Source organism: Myotis lucifugus, unplaced genomic scaffold, assembly GCF_000147115.1.
Source record: "Myotis lucifugus unplaced genomic scaffold, Myoluc2.0 scaffold_100, whole genome shotgun sequence".
NCBI classification, from domain to species: domain Eukaryota; kingdom Metazoa; phylum Chordata; class Mammalia; order Chiroptera; family Vespertilionidae; genus Myotis; species Myotis lucifugus.
In genome coordinates, this window is record NW_005871148.1 from 3,811,745 (window position 1) to 3,832,565 (window position 20,821).

Consider the following 20,821-nt stretch of genomic DNA (forward strand, 5'->3'; position numbering starts at 1 on the left):
ATCGGAAAACACATATATAATTACATATTGTTTTTGTGATTAATCACTATGCTTTAATTATGTTCAATTTGTAACAATGAAAATACATCCTGCATATCAGTTATTTACATTACGATTCATAACAGTAGCAAAATTACAGTTATGAAGTAGCAACGAAAATAATTTTATGGTTGGGGGTCACCACAACATGAGGAACTGTATTAAAGGGTTGTGGCTTTAGGAAGGTTGAGAACCACTGCCTTAGTGCCTTACAGCAGTGACTTAATTATATATTTGCTTTATCTTGGTGCAGATGTCCATTAATGATGACATATTATTAATATCTTGATGTACATTAAAATAGTAATGAAAAGATGCCCTGAGTGGTTTGGCTCAGTGGATAGAGCGTCGGCCTGCGGACTGAAGGGTCCCAGGTTCGATTCCAGTCTTAAATTAAAAAAAAAAAAAAGTAATGAAAAGAAATGATTTTATAGATCCTAGTAATTTCATAATACTGATATAATTGGTAATAGTAAGACTACTGAATGGCAGACTTCTTTTGCAGTTCTTTACTTATCCTTATACCATATTTCCAATGAGGATGTACAGTCAAAATATTGTGTCCCAAAGTCACTTGAAATAATTGTGGATGCCAATAACTTGATATACAGTTAGGGTTTATTTGGTTTAGATTGTTTTAATTTTAATTTTTTTTAAAAGTAAAACATTGGCACGATTCCAAAGTCAAACTATGTAACTGTATGTGCAGAGAACTTTTACTTTCATCCATTTTCTCTCTACTATCCAGATTCTTTCCTTCACTTACACTGCCATTCTGGTTATTCCCATTTTTTTAAAAACATTTTTTAAAAATATTTTTATTGATTTCAGAGAGATAAGGGGAGAGAGAGAGAGAAAGAGAGAGAAGAAACATCGGTGATGAGAGAGTCATTGATCAGCTACCTCTTGCACGGACCCTACTGGGGATCGAGCCTGCAACCCAGGCATGTGCCCTTGACTGGAATAGAACCTGGGACCCTTCAGTCCTCAGGCCGATGCTCTACCCACTGAGCCAAACCAGCTAGGGCTGTTTGTTTGTTTTTGTAAATAAAAGCAAAATATGTTCATAAATTCATATTTCCCCTTGTTGCACAGAAGTTAGCATACTATAAGTATGGTTATATGGATATAGTGATTTCTGCAATCCTTGTTATGGTGCATGATATTTCATTGTGTATGTCATCTTTTATTCAACCCTATTGATGGGCATTTTGTTTGCTTCCTTTTTTTTGCCATTATAAATAATGCTACAATGAATAGCTCTATAAATAAGTAATTTAGTATTTTTGCCAGGGTATTTTGGGATAGGTTTCTGGACATGGGATTGCTAAAGAGAAAAATGTATGTATAATTTTTCTAGATATTATCAGATTCCTTTTATACATTGGGGACCATTTTGCATTCCCACAGCAATGTTGGGAGTGCTGTTAACCCACTGCCTCTCTATCTGAGTGTATTGAGAGACTTGGATTTTTGCAAATCTGATAGCTGAGAAGTAGTTTCTTCATTTAGTTATTTTGCATTTCTTTTAGTTTGAATTGTGAGCATAGTTCCATATGTATAAAGGTAATTTTCATCTCTTTTGTGACTGTTCATATAATTTCCAATTTTTCTATCAAGTTGTTGAGTTTTTTCCTAAAAAAAAATTTAGAAGCTCATTATGTTAGAGATAGCCTTTGTAATTTACTGCCAATCACTTTTTCTTTTGCCTTATATTTATTGCCCTTAACTTTTTTGTTGTTATTGTTAATCCTCACCCGAGAATATTTTTCCATTAATTTTAGAGAGAATGATGAAAGAGAGGGGGAGAGACAGAGAAACATCAGTGTAAAACCAGGGCCGGAATTGAGCCTGCAACTGAGATATGTGCCCTTGATCGGGAATCAAATCTGGGACCCTTCAGTCCGTGGGGCTGACCTCTATCCACTGAGCCAAACTGGCTAGGGTCTGTCAATCACATTTTAATTTAGGTGATTGATTTAAAGAGCATCTTACTAGTGACAGTGAAATGCATAGGGAGGCTTTAAATTTATTAAATTTTTCTTAAAATTAACAGTCACTTAGGTATTACCTCTACTTAATTTGGAGGCATATAGAATTCAGGCAGAGAACTTTAGAGGTAAAGAATCCTGTTTAAATCTGTTTCTAATACTGTTTGAATACTTTTTTTTGTTGTTGTTAATCCTCACCTGAGTATATTTTTCTGTTGCTTTTTAGGGAGAGTAGAAGAGAGGGAAAGACAGAGAGAAACACACCAATTGGTTGCCTCCCCCACAAGCCCTGGGTCAGGAAGGAGCCTGCAACCAAGGTACATGCCCTTGACCGGAATAGAACCCGGGACCCTTTGGTCTGCAGGCTGGCGCTATCCACTGACCCAAACTGGCTAAAGCTTGAATACTTTTTGAAAAGTAAGAATATAAAGTTCAGATTTTGGGGATTATCTCAACAAAATCACTTCTGCAGTATCTGCTACACTAAGTTTTGTGAGATAGTTGCATTATTCTTTAGTTCTGGGGTATCTAAAAAATTGTCTGCTTTGTACTGTAGGCTAAGATGATAAAAGTCTGAGTTATTAAACTGGGAAACTTAAAAAATAACTCAGAGGGTGTTGCTTATAAATTTCTTTTCATGTATTGCATTATTCATACATGAGTAGCTTTTCTTTTTAAAATCTAGCTTTGTAATGTAGTCCTAAAACAATAAAATGTCTTTTCTGACAATAAGTTAATTTTGATGTGATTTCCAATGTAAAAATCAGGTATTCTATTTTTCTAGAAGAACCTAACAAGACATGTGACAGCAGTAACACTAGTGCTACCACTACCTCCATCCAGCCTAATCTGGAAAACAGTAACAGCAGCAGTGAATTAAGTTCTTCCCAGAGTGATTCTGCTAAGGCAGCTGATGATCCTGACAATGGAGAAAGAGAGTCTCCCACACCTGTCTCTATGCAAGAAGAGATAGGTAAGAATACATGTCATACATTACAGCAAGCCTTTTTTTTTTTCCATTTTTAATTTTTAAAATGAAAGTTTGATGGGGGTGGGAAGATTTAGATTTTCTTTTCATTTTTTTTCCATTTTTTTTTTTTAACACAAGTAACACTTGCACCCATTGTTTTTGTTTTAAAAAATACAAAAAGCACACAGGAAAGTAGATCTTTTTCACACCCTCCTCCCCAAAGGTAACCCCCATCAACAGTTTGGTGTGTAACATTTTTATCTTTCTCCATGCAATTTCATTAATGTATGTTGATACAAAGTTTTTTTTTAAATTTTAAACAGGATCATTTTGCATGTATTGTTCTGCATCTTGTTTTTATTCACTCAGTAATACATGTAATGGATATTTTTGTGTTATAAATGGAATTCATTCTTTTTAACTGCTGCATGGTACTTCACAGTATGGATGACCCACAATTCATTTACTGTTTATTTAATAATGGACATTTAGACTGTTAACAGGTTTTTTTATTATTACAAATAGTGGTGCCTTTTAACATTCTCAACATACATCTTTGTGTACTTATCAAGTATGTTTGGCAGAATAGAAACAGTGAGTGGAGTAGCTGGGTCTAATGGTTAGGTACATGTTAAAGTAGTGATGGCTACTGCTTCATTGTACATGAAAAGTGATTTATGCTGATAATTTACATACATATGTATTTCTTCATACACTGACCTGAATTCAGCATCATCAGTCTCTTAGAGTTTTGCCGATGGTAAAGTATTTCATTTTAAGATTTGCAGATCCCAGCTTACTAATGTGGTTGAATTACTTTTTGTGTGTTTGCTCAACTTTGTGAATTGCTTTTTTCACGTCATTTGCTCATTTTTTACTATTTTTCCTTAATGAGTTTTAAGAATGCTTTATAAAGTATTATGGCTATTAATCTTTGATTTTACATGTATACATATATAGTCATTGCTTGTTTTTAACTCTGTTACGTTGTACAGCAATTTTTACATTTTTATCTAGTTAAATTTATCAGTCTTTTTCTGTAGGGTTTCTCTGGATTTTATTTCTTACTAAGGAAGACCATCCCTATTCCAAGAATATATATATGTATATTTTATAGTTATTTTGCATAATACTTCTATAACTGTTTTTTATCCTTCTGGAGTATAATTTTATGTATTGTATGAGGTGGGGACCTGTTTTAATTAGGACTTTTTAAATTGCAAGTGACCAAATCAGCTTAAATTAGTTTAAGTGAAAAGGGAATTTAATTGCTTGTATAATGGGGAAGTCCAGGCCATCATCAGGGATAACTGGACCCTCAGGTATCAAAATTCTTTCTGTCTTCCTCTTTCACTCTCACCTTTTGCATCTGCGTATGTTTGTATGTTAACTTCATTCTCTCCTAATACAGACAGGCTTTTCCCAAGTGGCATCAGCAGTTTGTATTCATATCTTCCCAAGGCCTGTGACCCAAAGGCAAGGCCACTACTCCTACTCCAAATCCAAAGCCCTTGAGGAAGGAATTTGAGTGGCCTAACTTGGACATATTGTTCCCACCCCTGTGGCCAGGGCAGGCAAGGTATTATGATTGATGGCTCCCGCAAAAGTATATGATTCAAGTGGGAGTAGTCTCCAAGAAAGAGAGATGCTATAAAGATAGAAACAGTAAATAACCACAATTCTACCCTTTGGTAGCTTAGCACAAACTTGTGTATTCAAATTAAAAAATGCTTCTGCCTAACGTAATGCCAAGATCTTACCCACAACTGAAACTTTTTCAAAAAATTATTTTCCAAAATTATATTTGGTAATTACAATTGTGTCTTGGGTATCTTCTTCTGTGTTTGTCTATTATTTTTTACTAGAGGCCTGGTGCACGGATTTGTGCACTGGTGAGGTCCCTCGGCCTGCCCTGTGGGGATCGGTCCAAAACCTGCTCTCCGACATCCCCGAGGGGTCCCGGATTGCGAGAGGGCGGTTCTTGGGTGACACACCCCGGAATCAGGTTCCTTCTTCTCTGTGTCACCCAAGAACCATAGCTGCCAAGTCACCGCAGCTCGGCAGCTCCTGCGTTGAGTGTCTGCCCCCTGGTGGTCAGTGCGCATCATAGCTACCAGTCAGAAGGCTGGCCAGTCGCTTAGACTTTTATTAATTAATTAATTAATTAATTAATTAGATCTAGATGTGGCTTATCTTGATCTCAATCCACCAGCCATTCTTATAAATCTTGCTGCCATTGGTTTTCTGGGAGGGTGGCTGTGGATGAGAAGTGAGGAGCCTATGGGAATATCGCCCTTCTAGAGGCTTTTCTGTTTTAGCAGCCTAGTTCTGGCTGGCTGTTGTCAGGGATGGGTTGCTGAGAATTGCTATAGGTTTGACTAATCATACAATTTAGCTTGGCAGGTTTGGCATTTTCTCTGGCAGTGGTACTCCCTTATAGATTGCTTGGGTACCCAGCTAGTACCTAATGGCCATAAATGTGGTTCCTGAAGGTAAACTTCTTCTACTTGCCCTCAGGCGAATAGTCTGTCTAAGCTCCTGCCTCCTCACATCATTAAACACTGAGCTCCAGAGGCTGGGAGGAAGCAGCTCTGTACTCTGCCTCCAGGCTGCATCTAAGTGATTCACCGCCTTTATAGTGTGGCCTTTGGGCAAGGGGTGTAAGATAAGGACCTCCATTCGAAGCCTGGTTTCCTTTCAAGTCTTACCCCTAGGGATGAATTTTCTGCCTCCTTTCCCTTATTTGCAGTAAATTTTGCTTGAAGGGCTTCTTTTTAAAAGCTCTGTGCCATTCCCTTTCTGCTTTTTTCGGAAGTCCAGCCTAGACCAGACAATGTCTAAAAAGTCTTTATTGTAGGACTTTATAGATGATCCCAAGACATAGCCATCGTGGTTCAACATCTTGGCATAAACCTTCAGCATGGGTGGGCTTCTGGTTTGGGGCCCAAGGGACACTGTTGGTGGTCTGACCAGCTGCTTTGCTGCCATACATTGGAAGTTTCTAGTTTTCCAGCCTGGGATGGCAAAATGTCCAGTACCCCTATCACATCTTGATTTAGTCAGTGCCATATTTTGGGATCAAAATCTTAAAATACTCTGCTGGATTGTTTAGAATTTATTGATTATATTGATTATATATCTGGTGACAGAAATTCACCAGACTTGCTTAAAACAAAAAGAGAATTTTATTGGGAAGTACAGAAGTAATGACAGCACCAGGGGCATTATTGGACCAGTAATAACTCAGTGAGGTTATCACTGTTCTTCCCCTCATGTTCAACACTTCCCCACCCTCATGATGGGCTTATTATCTCTTACTTTTTATTGGATGTTTTATCCATGTCATGAGGTAAAAGTGGCCAACCTTTAATTTATAACCTTTATGCTCATTAATGCCCTTTCTCCATCTCCAACTTTTCTAAAGCAATACTATTTCTCATTCTTTAGATTTTCAAAATTGGAATAATTTGCTGAATGACTTGGACCACATAACCAATTCTGAGGCGATCACTGTGGCCAACCAGTGATATGCTCTCTCTGGCTGAGCTGGATGAGTTTGCTCACTCCATACATAGGGCAAGATACTTATTTGCAGTCCTGGCAGATTCATGATTGTAGTGGGTGGGGGAAAAGCATATCCCCAAAGGAAAGAAGGGGTGTTGAATACATAAGATTAATAAATGTTTACTGAATTGTTTTAACTTTAGTATTTTTCAAAATAGATAAGCCACTTTTCCCAATCCAATTTTTTTTTCTCTATTTAGAATGTCATCTTTATATTATACAGTATAGTAAGTTTTCTGTTCGGTTTTCCATTTGCCAATGCCATGCTGTCTTAATTTTATAAAGCTTTAAATTAAAAAAAAAAATGAGATCTTGTTCAACTATCTGGCCAATAGAAATTGGATACTGATACAATCGTTTCAGACAGTATAGAAATTTTCAGCCTAAGTGAGATTCATGGGAAAGCAGAAATTATTCCTGTCTTAAAAATTAAGTCACAATGAAAATGTGAGAGGCCTTTTTTATATTAAGAAAAACTAATTTACTTAATGTTCACATGTATAATTATTTGCATATACAGATAATTATCTGGATTTTTTAGGAGAAAATTCACTTGGCATTTTATATTTATAAGCTTTCAACCATTAGGTATTTAAGCAGAATTTCATTGGAAATCTTTCTAAAATTAATTGTATCCTTTACTTTTTATATAGAAATCCACATTTATTATATAAAGCAACATCTTATTACTGTGCATTTTGAGTTGTTATATTTGTTACTTATAAAATTGTAGCAGCCCTTACTGTTTTCTAGTAGATGAGCTTTGAAACAGATCACCTGACATGTTTGAATTTTCTGTAAAATAATAAATGACTCACAGTTAAGTTCTGACATAACTTTCTTTTAAATAAAACCTGTAAGAATTAATACATTTGCTTTGGCTCTTCAAGGACTTTTTCTGTTTACTTTTTGGATCTTAGATGTGCACCAGGTATGTTTTAGATAAAGTAGCAGTATATATAATTTACTTACTGTTAGCAATTACTTCTGGCTTTTCATTTGTTAACAGGTGATTTCAAATCAGAAAAGTCTAATGGGGAAATAAGTGAGTCTCCTGGAGGTGGACGAGGAGCATCCGGTTCAACTCGAATTATCACGAGATTACGGAATCCAGACAGCAAGCTTAGTCAGCTGAAGAGCCAACAGGTGGCAGCTGCAGCTCATGAAGCAAATAAGTTATTTAAGGAGGGCAAAGAGGTGTGTTCTTCCTGCTTAAAACAAACATTTTTGGAATGTAAAAATAATTTTATTTACTGTACCTTAGAAATAGTGAAAGTAAGTTTATAGAACCTCTTTTGACTTCTATTTTCTCCATTCCAAGAGTGTCTTGGCTAACAAGAATTACAGTATTACATTTAGAAGTATAGTTGTGCCCCTGGATTTCAGTCCATGCAAAGAAATGCTGTAAATGTGTGGTATACTTTGTTTATGATTATTTTATTATATGTAATTCTAAAGAAATCAGTGCTTTTTTCCACATAGGGTAATGAGTAGGCTGTTTGTAGATGATTTAATGCTCAGCTCCAGCTAGAATCATTTTAGGTGAACCTGCAGCAAAAAGATAGGACTTACTCCTTGATTGCAGAGTACAGTGCATAGAACAGCACAGCATCCCAGCTCTCATTGTGAATGAAAAGATTGAAGCCAGTACTCAGTATTTCTGCCCCTCACCTAGCCATGGTGACAGAGTAATGACTACAGAGGTATCTCCCAGTTGAGAATCATTTGCAGGGTAGATATGCAAGAATATGCATTGTTTGTAACATAGGAATTGATTTAAAACACTGACTTTTAAACTTTTTTTCTACTCTGACCCTTAGTAAGACATTTTTCATAGTCCCCAGTACACTCAAAAGTGTCCTGAAATAGTATTTTGCAGTACTATGTGGGAAGCACGCTGTTATTTTCTCTTCTGTTGTATTATATTTCATTTTTTTAAAAAGCTGAATAAGGCCCACTATTGATTTCATAATTCACAAAAGGACTGGCATCAACTCTTTGAAAACATTATTTTAGATTATCCTCAGGCTCTTCTACTAAAGCCGAAATTGATTAAAGGAGCAGAAGAAAAGCTATTTTTAGGAATATATTTTTTGGGGAATAGTACATGTAATGCCCTCCTTTTTCCTTAACCTATATATTGTAGGCTTGAAATAATGATTTGGTGAATGATTTACACATGTAGTTTTGTGTGTATATTTGAGATGCATGAAAATAATTATGTCTGACATATAATAGGCATTTAATAGAGGTTAGTTTACTTTTAAACTTCAGAAGTTCAGTCATAAGATGTATTTGGAATGATTAAATTACAAATTATTGAAAGACAATTTGCAAATTTGATATAAACAATGGAGTCTTTTTATTTTCTTTGTCAGGTACTGGTAGTTAACTCTCAAGGAGAAATTTCACGTTTGAGCACCAAAAAGGAAGTGGTCATGAAAGGAAATATCAACAATTACTTTAAGTTGGGTCAAGAAGGGAAATATCGTGTCTACCACAATCAATACTCCACCAATTCATTTGCATTGAATAAGCACCAGCACAGAGAAGACCATGATAAGAGAAGACATCTTGCACACAAATTCTGTCTGACTCCAGCAGGAGAGTTCAAATGGAATGGTTCTGTCCATGGATCCAAAGTTCTTACAATATCTACTCTGAGACTGACCATCACCCAACTGGAAAACAATATCCCTTCATCTTTTCTTCATCCCAATTGGGCTTCACACAGGTAAAGGAAACTAAGGTTCATTTATTGCTGTGAATATAGTGACTACAAAATGATCATTGCAGGTGTGTACTTAAAATGGTCATTACCAGTGAATTGAATGAAATCAGTTTAGTTAGCTAAACACTGAGGACCTTAGGGATGTGAGTGTACTTCTAAGTTACTGAACCAACAGTAACATTTGGGAGATTTCTGGAAAACAGACTCTTTATCCCTGGAATGAAGTAGAGATCAAAGGAGAACAGAACACTGTGGACGGTTTAAGAAGTTGGAGGACTAATTGACCTTTGGGATTCATTCCAATGGTCAAAATTTATAATTCTATGAGATAGAAAATTCCAGTAGCGGTATATTTATACCTGCTTAGCCTAGAAACATGTCCTGTAAGATGGAGGTATCGTAAATTACAACCCTTGTGCTTATAACTTAGGATCAACGAAGTGAAATGTTTGTTTTTCCTTCTGAAATATAGGGCAAATTGGATCAAGGCAGTTCAGATGTGTAGCAAACCCAGAGAATTTGCTCTGGCTTTAGCTATTTTGGAGTGTGCAGTTAAACCAGTTGTGATGCTACCAATATGGCGGGAATCTTTAGGACACACCAGGTAAGTGAATTCTGAGCCCTGTGAATGGTGTGTTAGACTCCTTTTTGGAAGATTAGTCTATTGAGAATGAAAGTGAATGTATTTAAAAGAGCATATTAAAGACTTAATTCTTCTTGGCCTCATTTTTCTCCTGTATGATAACATATAAACATGAGTGAACATTAGTTCTAATTTATGATATAGAATTGTAATGATTAAAGTACATCAAGTATATGAAGTAAATATTTTCTATTGTAAAAAGCATCTTTATTATAGAATAGAAAGAGCATTCAGATTTTTTGAATATTCTAGAATGTTTCAGGTACTGTACGAGGCATCTAATTTATTTAGAGTTGAATGTCTGGCCAAAGATCATGTTAGTTCCTAAGTAGATCAAGAGCTCTGTAACTTCTTCAGATGGTTAAAAAAAAAAAAAGATACATTTAGTGCCTTGAATCTACTTTTTCACCCTAGGGATTTTTTATTTATTTATTTTAACTTTAGTTAGTCTTTAAGAAGTTATTACACATACGTGGCAGGGGAGATACCATGATCACAAAGTGGTTTTCCCAGGGCGAGGCTTATCCATTGCACTCCGGATGTGCCGACCCCTGCAATTTCCCCAAATGTGGGAAACTCGACTGCATAATTTGTGGTAGTGGGGGACTGCATTTGCGCACACACACAAAAAAGTTATTACAATAAAACTAATACAAGCTTATGGTAAAAATGTAAATTATTATTCCGTGTGAAAAATAAAAATCGTTCTACCTACAGGACCCACTCCAAAGGTATAACACTGCCATTTTTAAAATATGAATATAGGTTTGTGTTGCTTTCAACATCTGTTTTATTTTATAATGAAAAGTTTTTTTAAGAAAAGTTCACTTATACCTACTAAACATTTTTCATTGGCTAAGGGTTGCTCTCAGTTTTCTTTGGTGTTTTCCCATATAAATCTTATTGATACTTTCTCTTTTCTTCCTGTTTTGGCTATAACTGCTGCTACCAGTAGAGCCTTCCACAAATAGAATGGACTTAGTTCTTCCAAGGATAACAAAAACGGGCGATGCTAAGGTGCTACAGCCTGCGCCCCTGGGAGGAGAGCTAAATGGGTGGCACACCTTTATTCTACTCCTTATGGCTTTCTTTTATCAGGGTAAAGCCAGGAAAGAGTCAGAGGCAATGCTCTATTTCTGTTGTTCCTTCTTGCATTTAACTCCAGACTTGCGCCAAACCATTCAGTCCAACGTTCTCCAATTCAGTGATTGTCCTGAAACTTGTTTTAGTGGACCAGGCAGCCACCTCTCTGATGGCAGAGAACACTTCTTTGAGAACTAAAGCTAATCCAAATGTTGCTAAATAAAACTCCCAATACTCAAACATAACTCTTTGGAATTATTAAATCATGCCTTTTATAAATTTGTTTCTGATTATTAAACATTCTAATGAAGATGGATTTTGATTTGTAAAAAAAAAATTGAGGTATTTTTTTCTTTCTGTTTGTCATTATAACTAGTCTTCTAAACAGGTTACTTAGTGACAACTTGGTAGCATGAACTTTTTTAATATGACAAGGTGAGATAAAAATAGGACACTGAATTTTTAAAAATATTAGAGACCATGATTCAGGAAAATTAGAAGTTAATAATAGGACTTCCATTTCTGGCAAAACTGTGGTCAGCTACTTCTAGGTGACTTCTAAGAAAATATCTGTGAATTTAAATATTTTATTTAGAAAATGTTTATTGTGATATTCAATAACAAAGCTTTAAGAACAATCTAAATCTAAGAGAAAATTGTAGTCTTTATTAAAAAATAGTACAGAATACCTAAATAGCCCTGGCTGGGTTGGTTCGAGCCTCATCCTGATGTGCCAAGGTTGCAGGATTGATCGCTGGTCAAGGCACACACAGGAATCAACCAATAAGTAGAACAGTGATGGCAAACCTTTTGAGCTTGGCGTGTCAGCATTTTGAAAAACCCTAACTTACCTCTGGTGCCGTGTCACATGTAGAAATTTTTTGATATTTGCAACCATAGTAAAACAAAGACTTACATTTTTGATATTTATTTTATATATTTAAGTGCCATTTAACAAAGAAAAATCAACCAATAAAATGAGTTCATAGGTTCGCCATCACTGAAGTAGAACAACAAACCAATTCTCTCTCTCTCTCTCTCTCTCTCTGTCTCTCTGTCTCTGTCTCTCTTTCTCTCCCCTTCCACCCTTCCCTCTCTTTTCTTCCCTCCCTTCTGTCTCTCTAAAAAAAATCAATAAATGAAAGGAAAATAAAGAATACCTAAATAAATGGAAATATATTTCATGTTCATGTATAGGAAGACTCAATGTCTTGAAAATGACAGTTTACCTTGTGTTAATATATAAATTAATTTCAATAACATTGATAATTATTGTTGAGCTTTCTGTAGGATTTGACAAGATGATTAGAAAATTTATATGGAAAGGGGCAGTAATAGAAAAGGTTTGTATGATAAGGTAGGACTTGCCCTACCAGGTAACAAAACTTATTTGGTAGCTATATAATACTGTGTTATAGATGCAAAGATAAACAAGTAGACCCATGGTACAAAATAAACAGTCCAGAAGGAGTCCAACCCCCATATAGAAATACATTTATGATAGAAATAGCATTAGAAAGAATGAACTATTCAATAAAAGGTGCAGAAATTAGTTTGATTCTCGGTTAGGGCATATACCCGGTTGTGTGGGAGGCAGCTGATGGATGTTTCTCTCTCCCTCTCCCTTTTTCTCTCTCTAAAATTAAAAATAAAATTAAAAATAACTAGGGCCCTAACTGGTTTGGCTCAGTGGATAGAGTGTCAGCCTGTGGACTCAAGGGTTCCAGGTTCGATTCCGGTCAAGGGCATGTACCTTGGTTGCAGGCACATCCCCAGTAGGGTTGTGCGGAAGGCAGATGATCGATGTTTCTCTCTCATCGATGTTTCTGGCTCTCTATCTCTCTCCCTTCCTCTCTGTAAAAAAATCAATAAAATATATTAAAAAAGAAAAATAAAGTAATTGTTGCCCTCGCAAAGATAATAAAAAATAAATAAATAAATAAAAATAACTAGAAATCGATCCAGGGACATAGAAGCATGGAACAGACGGTTGAATCTCAGAGGGAAGGCTGGGGTGGGTGGGTGGGTGGGAAGAGATCAACCAAAGAAATTGTATGCATATATGCATAACCCTTGGATGCAGACAATAGTGTGGTGAAGGCCTAAGGTGGGGGGTGGGGGTGGACTAGAAGGGGTCAGTGGGGCAAAAAAAAAGGACATATGTAACAATACTTTCAACAGTAAGATTTCAAAAGAAAACTAGGGCCTATTATACATTCTTCGGATTGTCAAAAATTGAAAGAGTATTGGCAAAAATGTGACATAATAGAAGGAGAATTCTGCAACATTGCTGATAAAAGAGCAACTCGTATAATGGTTGCTACAAGCATTTTAGAGAAAAATTTGGTAAAATCAAAGTTGAAAACTTCTACTCGTAACTAAATACCTTAGTCAAACCTTACATGTGTATATGAAAATACATGTAGAAAGGTAATTTTTTATAACACTTTGTAGTGGTGAAAATGTGCTGATAACCCTTAAATGCTCAGGATCAGGCATGTTGAAATTGTGGTGCAGTTCTGTAATGGACTACTAGATAGTAGTGAAAAACAAAGTGCAACAGTGTCATTGAGATTGAATCTCATAAATGTACAACAGAGTGAAAACAACTCTTTTCCTAAAAAATACATGGAGTATGATTCCATTTATGTAAAATTTAAAAACATGTATGCTAATACAGTGGTACAGTATTGTTTATAGATATGAACACTTGTGATAAAAGGTTAAAGCAATGTAAGGGTTTATGCTCGAAACTGAAGAAATATACCTCTAAATAAATACCAGGTGGTCAAAGAAAAATCATAATGAAAACTAGAAAACATTTTGAATGGAAAGTTTATGAGAATACTACATATATTGACATTTGGGGGCTATAACTAAAGAGTGCCCAGGGAAACCCCGGCTGGATGGCTTAGTTCAGTGATGGCGAACCTTTTGAGCTCGGTGTGTCAGCATTTTGAAAAACCCTAACTTAACTCTGGTGCCGTGTCACATGTAGAAATTTTTTGATATTTGCAACCATAGTAAAACAAAGACATATTTTTGATATTTATTTTATATATTTAAATGCCATTTAACAAAGAAAAACCAACCAAAAAATGAGTTCGCGTGTCACCTCTGACACGCGTGTCATAGGTTCGCCATCACTGGCTTAGTTGGTTGGAGCGCCATCCCTTATACTAAAAAGGTTTTGGGTTCCATCCAGGTAGCGTATGGGAGGCAACTGACCACTGTATCCCCCCTTTCCTCCCCACCCCCTTTCCTCTGTCATGCCATCCTCCCCTTCCTTTCCCCTCTCTTTGAAATCAGTAAACATATCCTTGGGTGAGGATTAAAAAAAAAAAAAAAAAGAGTACCCAGGGCAAATTGGTAGCCTTCAGCATTTATATTGGAAAAGAAAAACTAAAATTAATTAGCGAGGTATAAATCTCAAGACGTCAACCCAAAGAAAGGAAATATTAAGGAATATCAAATAGTATATATTTCATGAAATAGAAAACAAATATGCCTTAGATACAATTACAATTTATAAATCCCTGATAAGATTATCAGAAAAGGAGTGAGGGGGGAGAAAATTAAAGAACCAATATCAAGAAGAGAAAATGGGACATACCAACCAACCCATATTCTCTCACTGGTATTAGGGACTTAACCCTTCACAGGGCTTACTATTGCTGTACTCGGGCTTCCTGCGTCCACAGAGAAAGGGGCTCCTACTTTTCGATAGAAAAGTTGGGGGGTGGGGAGCCCCATGGATCTCAGTCATTGGACTGAGTAGGCCATAGGCTACACTCTTCTGAGGCAAGAAGAGGATTTCTGGTTCAGTTTAAAGACTATCTCAGGAGATGGGCAGGACCAGATGATTTCATAGGGAAGTTATTCAAGTTTCAGTAAACAGGTAATTCTATTTAAACTCACAAAATAGAAAAAGAAGGAAATCTTGTAGATTATCATTTCCGTTAGTATAAAACTTGATAAATAGAAACTGATGAATAGATAAATAGAAAATTGTAGCCCTGTCTTTATTAATATTTACCATTGATAAATAATTAATGCATTCAAGAAATCTTAAGACACTAGGAAATACATTTAGGAGTAAATTTAAAGAATTAAACCATAGCTAAATCAACTACCCCTAGCATGGAAAACTTGTCCATTCTTAGGATATTATTAGTACCATGCTATTTTAATACATCAAAGAAAGAAAACTTAGATCATCTCATTAGATGCCAAAAATGTATTTGTTTATTAACAAGTTCATTATTCTTTTTTTAAAAAAACTTGGGAAATGGGAAGAGATGAATAGTCTTTTTTTTTTTTTGATAAATATGTATTTCAATCAAACCATCATGGTTTTTGGTGAAACTCTTTAAGGCATTCCCATTAATACTCTGACAGAAAACAAATATGCCAGCTATTACTACTGTCTTTTAACGTTTCTTAAAAGTATTAGCCAAGCCCTAACCGGTTTGGCTCAGTGGATAGAGCGTCGGCCTGCAGACTGAAGGGTCCCAGGTTCGATTCCCGTCAAGGGCATGTACCTTGGTTGCAGGCATATCCCCAGTAGGGGGTGTGCAGGAGGCAGCTGATCGATGTTTCTCTCTCATCGATGTTTCTGACTCTCTATCCCTCTCCCCTCCTCTCTGTAAAAAATCAATAAAATATATTTTTTTAAAAGAAAAAAAGACAAAAAAAAAACCTCTACTGGGGTTTTCTCTTTAAAAAAAAAAAGTATTAGCCAAGGCAGTTTATCACAATTATGCAGTTGATCTAATTATATACTTAAAGAACTAGCAGAAACAATATGAAAATCAAGTAAGATGGCCACCATATTGAACAATAGGTTTTATGTATATAAACAGTAACCATGTGGAAAATACAGTAGAAGTTCTGAGTTAAAAATAACAAGTTGAATAAGTACTTGAGTTTGCCCCCTGCTGAGCTCCACCAAAACTATGGCAGAGGGATTTTTTTAAAAGCATAAACCCACAGGGACAAGGGGAACAAGAGAGAATGCAGCACCAGTAAAACTGGAAGCAATAGTGCAGCTGTACAAATGGTAAGTACCCAAGAAGGGAGAGAACTGACAGTTGTTACAGTTCACACCACAGAATCCTCAGAAGGCCCAGAAACGGGAAATGTAGAGCAGTCTTCTTCAGATCCTGCCTGCAGTACCTATTTACACAGTCTGCCAGAGCCTCTGAGTGTGGTGAGCCCAGTGCCTTCCAGGTCTTGCTCATGAACTTGCCCTTGGGTTTTACCAGAAGAGGCTCTTGTAAACTATGATCCAGAGAAAAGTTCTTTTTTTCTCAGTAACCTTCTTTTAATAGTGACAGTATTGCTCTTTCACTCATGTAGCAGGTTTTATTCTGGTAGGGAGTTTTTAGAAGCTAACCTGATACTATTTGGGACACATACATAGGTGGTAAATCCATGAAAGAGACCCAGGATAATGACTACCTGGGGTGGGACACACTAGCTTCAGATGTATTGGTTATTGATAAAGTTCTGTTTCTTAACCTGGTTACATTTTACATATTTAAAAAAATCATAATGAAAGGAAAGATCTGAACAACAAAAAAGAAACCTCAACTAGGAATAAATTTAACAAGCAATCTTCAGGATCATGCGAAGAAATCATTTTATTAAAGATATAAAAGGATACTTTGAGTAAATAAAAAGATACATGCCTAGATGTGTATATTTTCTAAAGATGCTATGTAGTAATTTATAAAAATTAATATTTATTTGCATTGTTATTAAATAGGATTTTTCTCCATGTGCAGGGAAGTTTCACCAAAATGATAGTATTTCATCTAGAAAAATTAATGTGTAGGAAAAGGGAAGTAGGTATTATAAAAAAAGGGATTGGTATTATTATTAACATATTTTGAAGCTTCAATGATCAAAATAATTTGTATTGCAGAGGAAGCAGTGCAGTGGAATCGAACAGAAAATCCAGAAATAGACCTAAGCACACGTGGGAATCTGGCTATGATAACATCGAATGCCAGAGAAAGAAAGAGGGCAGGGCATGTTTGCACAAAATATCAGCTCAATCTCTGCCTCAGCAAACATTTTCAGATAAATGAAGATTTAAAAAACACACACCAAAACTGAATAACAATAAAAACAAAACTTCAATAAGAAACCACGAATTAATTTATGTTTTTGTTGTGATACTTTCTTTTTAAACAGATATAAAACCCAGATGCCATAGAGGAAAAGAGTGGATATATGTATTTAAAATTCTGAGTGGAAAATAATAATGTAATCAAACTCAAAAGACAGATGACAAACTGAGGAAAAATATTTGCACTACAAATGGAAAATTTCCTTAATTGACAAAGACATTTTTATAAATGAAAAGGACTAATAGTCCAGTGCAGACAAGACAAAGGATTTGAACAGGCATTATGCAGAAAATAAATGCGAAAGGCCAGTAGAAATGTATAAAAAAAGGTTACTTCTCTTATAATTAAAGAAATGTAAATAAAAACAATGGGGTAGTATTTCTTATCTCTCAATTGGGCTAATTTAGAAGTTTGGTACTAACTTGAGTGAAGGTATGGGAAGCAGAGTGGCTTTATAATTGATGGCACTGTAAAGTGTACAGTTCTGAAGAGCAGTTTGACACTGTCAGCATTTTAAGTGCATGAACCTTTGGACTTAGTCATCCCAGCACTGGGGGACAATGGAGGATACTCCCCAAGTTAACCAAAACAGCCAGAAAGCATTGCTTATTGTAGCTTTGGTTGTCATAGCAAACACACACTGGACAAAACCCTGAGCACCACATGGAGATCGGGAGTGGAGTTGAAGCTCAGTCCATATTCCTGGTCCAGCTCTCAGTTGAACCGGGTCATGTAGAAGGAACATCTACTACCAGTGCACCCACTAATGTGGAGCAGCAGGTGGAGTTGTGCAGTCTGGCCTGATAGAGCTTCCTTCCTGGGGCCTCCAGGCGGGCAGCAGTAGCCAAGCTTTCTGCCCAGCCAAGAGGAATTGAACTCCTTTGGAGCTCCTTTGTTGCTGCTTTTTCTCCTAAGGATTGTTTTGGTGGCAGTGAGAACCCTAGAATTTACTCTGGCTTAGCTAACTTCACAGATGAGCTCCAATATCACCTCATAGGCCTGGCTTCCCTGCCAAAGTTAAGCCTTTGATGAAGATGGATCTGTTTCCTGTGAACACTGGAGTACAAGCCGAGAGTCCAGCTCAGCCATGAGCCCCTAGAGCAGCGGTTCTCAACCTTCCTAATGCTGCAACCCTTTAATACAGTTCCTCATGTTGTGGTGACCCCCAATTTCGTTGTAACAAATTGAACATAATTAAAGCATAGTGATTAATCACAAAAACAATATGTAATTATATATGTGTTTTCCGATGGTCTTAGGCGACCCCTGTGAAAGGGTCGTTCGACCCCAAAGGGGTCGCAACCCACAGGTTGAGAACCGCTGTCCTAGAGTGTCACTGCACTGCTGCTCTCCCCACACAGTGCGCCATCCCTGGCCACTGTCAGTGAAAGTGAAGACGGACAGTTACTGTGCTGGACCTGACTTTGCAGAGGCGTTTAAAGCTGAGCCCACAGAAACTGTTGAGAGATACTACATGGTCCTCAGTCACTCCCTCTTTACTCTGGTGGGCTGAGGCTGTCGGGGTTACCCACCATGCTCTCTGCCTTACAGAGCTTGCCCCACTCCCTGGTTCCAAGAGTGGTTGATAGCAAATTGATGGTATTTGACTCAGTGAGTTAGTCCCAATGAGAATCCATTCCCTTTCCTCTCCTCCCATCAGCTGTGAGGGAAGAAGGATGTTTGCTTTACTAGTTGCGTGCAGTTCATTAGCATAAGTTCTGTCAGTCTCAGAGAGGCTAGATTCTGGGGTCCTAAAGATAGGTAGGGAGTTTTTGGTTTAGGAATGGAGATAAAAATAATTAAATCTTCTTTCACAGCTTATTAACACCTCCCTCCCCGCACGCTGACAAAAGATCTCTGTTCATGCCACATGGCTGTGCATGGGAAATAGGCTACAGCTGGGTAGAGGGTGATGCAAACAATTCTACCACTGGAGCTCTCAGAAAGACAGGAATTTCTCTCTGTAGGTCTTGGTTAATGTTCCTGCTTGTAGGAAATAGTTTCATTCATGCACATATAGTCTAAAACAGCGATCGCCAACCTTTCGGACCTCACGGACCACCAGTGGTCTGCTGACCTCCGGTTGGCAACTACTCGTCTAAAACACCTTAATGTAGAGTTTCATCACAGGCTTGCCCATCCCCTTCCTGCTGAGTGCAGTGATACCTGTTGTCCGGCCTGAAAAAAAAGTGTGGCTTATGTCCTATACCTAATGATGCCTAATTCGTGCCCTTCCCCTGGCCCAGAAGCAGGAGACATGTGGGCCCCTTTCTCTGTGGATGTAGAAAGCCTGAATTCTATGTTAGTGGACCATGTGAAGGCTTTAAAATGCACAGTGCTAGATAGAATCAGAAATATTGGTTGAAAATAAAAGTTTTTGGATTTGTTGGTCTTATTTGGGGAGAAAGAAATAAAGTATTCTTTTTAATAGGCAACTGGATTAATAAATTATAGTATATCCATGCAGTGGTATATTCTTTAAAAGATCTGTATCTTCCAGTATGGAAAAATCTCCTAGTGCAGTTATTTATTGATTAAAAACCAGGTAGTTGTGTTTGTAATATAATACCTCTTTTGTGTAACTATTGGTGTATGCATGAAATAGTCTAGGAATCAATTATAAATGAGTATTACTTAAGGGGAACATGGCATGTCTTGTTTTTGCCTCTTTACTATTTGATTTTTCCTATTATGGAATTGTGCATCTGCTTATTTTTCTGTGTTGGGGTTGTCTGGGTTGTGGATTACATCTAACCATTATTTGTGTTTCTCTTCCTAATTTTCAGCACTTAATTTTTACTTTGTTTTTCTAAGTTATATGTAATCCTATCTTTGTATTCTTATATTCTTAGGTTACACAGGATGACATCAATTGAAAGAGAAGAAAAAGAGAAAGTCAAAAAAAAGGAGAAGAAACAAGAAGAGGAAGAAACGATGCAACAAGCTACGTGGGTGAAATATACATTTCCAGTTAAACATCAGGTAATTTTTCTTACAATTTTTAAAACAGTGTTTGCCATTTCTGAGACTTTTATTCTACAACTTTGAGTACTTGATAGTTTGTTTTACTTTTGATAATCTTTTCATAAAGTTGGAATGAAGTAATCTTTCTGGCAATTTTATAAGCATAGATTTATCTTAGTAGAATATAGGTGAGTTATTAGACCAATTTTTTGAAATTGTCATCACATTGTAAAATTGTGTTACATTTTTTATATCAGAAAGGAAAATTAGGGTTTTTTCATAAATCTTTGATTTTTGCTGAAAATAAAATTGATAAATTTAATTAATTTGTCTGCCTGTTGATTTTGTTTGGTAAAAATGTATAGAGCTACACCTGTACTTTATAAGCATTCTCTTTCTTGTTTAACCGGAATGTTTTTATTTACAACAGGTTTGGAAACAAAAAGGAGAGGAATACAGAGTAACAGGATATGGTGGTTGGAGCTGGATTAGTAAAACTCACGTCTATAGGTTTGTTCCTAAATTGCCAGGCAATACTAATGTGAATTACAGAAAGTCATTTGAAGGAAGTAAGTAATTGAAGTATTTTTCCTTCATATTTATTTCTTATAGATTTATAGTACTTTCTTTAGAGGCTCAGTGCACGAAATTCATACACTGGGGTTGGGGGAGGGGTGGGGGCAGTCCTCTCAGCCTGGCCTG

The 20,821-nt window shown here is 36.5% G+C and overlaps 1 protein-coding gene and 1 non-coding gene across 2 annotated transcripts in view; both read left to right on the top strand.

The window, feature by feature from the left end:
* The window catches only part of BPTF (bromodomain PHD finger transcription factor), a 95,441-nt gene that overhangs the window by 20,694 nt on the left and 53,926 nt on the right, over positions 1-20,821 (top strand). The window contains 6 exon segments of the mRNA XM_014458775.2: positions 2,815-3,003; positions 7,574-7,761; positions 8,943-9,298; positions 9,768-9,899; positions 20,008-20,137; positions 20,550-20,688. Of these exon segments, the coding sequence (XP_014314261.1) occupies positions 2,815-3,003; positions 7,574-7,761; positions 8,943-9,298; positions 9,768-9,899; positions 20,008-20,137; positions 20,550-20,688 (1,134 nt within the window).
* On the top strand, positions 10,403-10,565 carry LOC111826749. Its single transcript, XR_002830130.1, has one exon. It is a non-coding gene; the product is annotated as a U1 spliceosomal RNA (small nuclear RNA).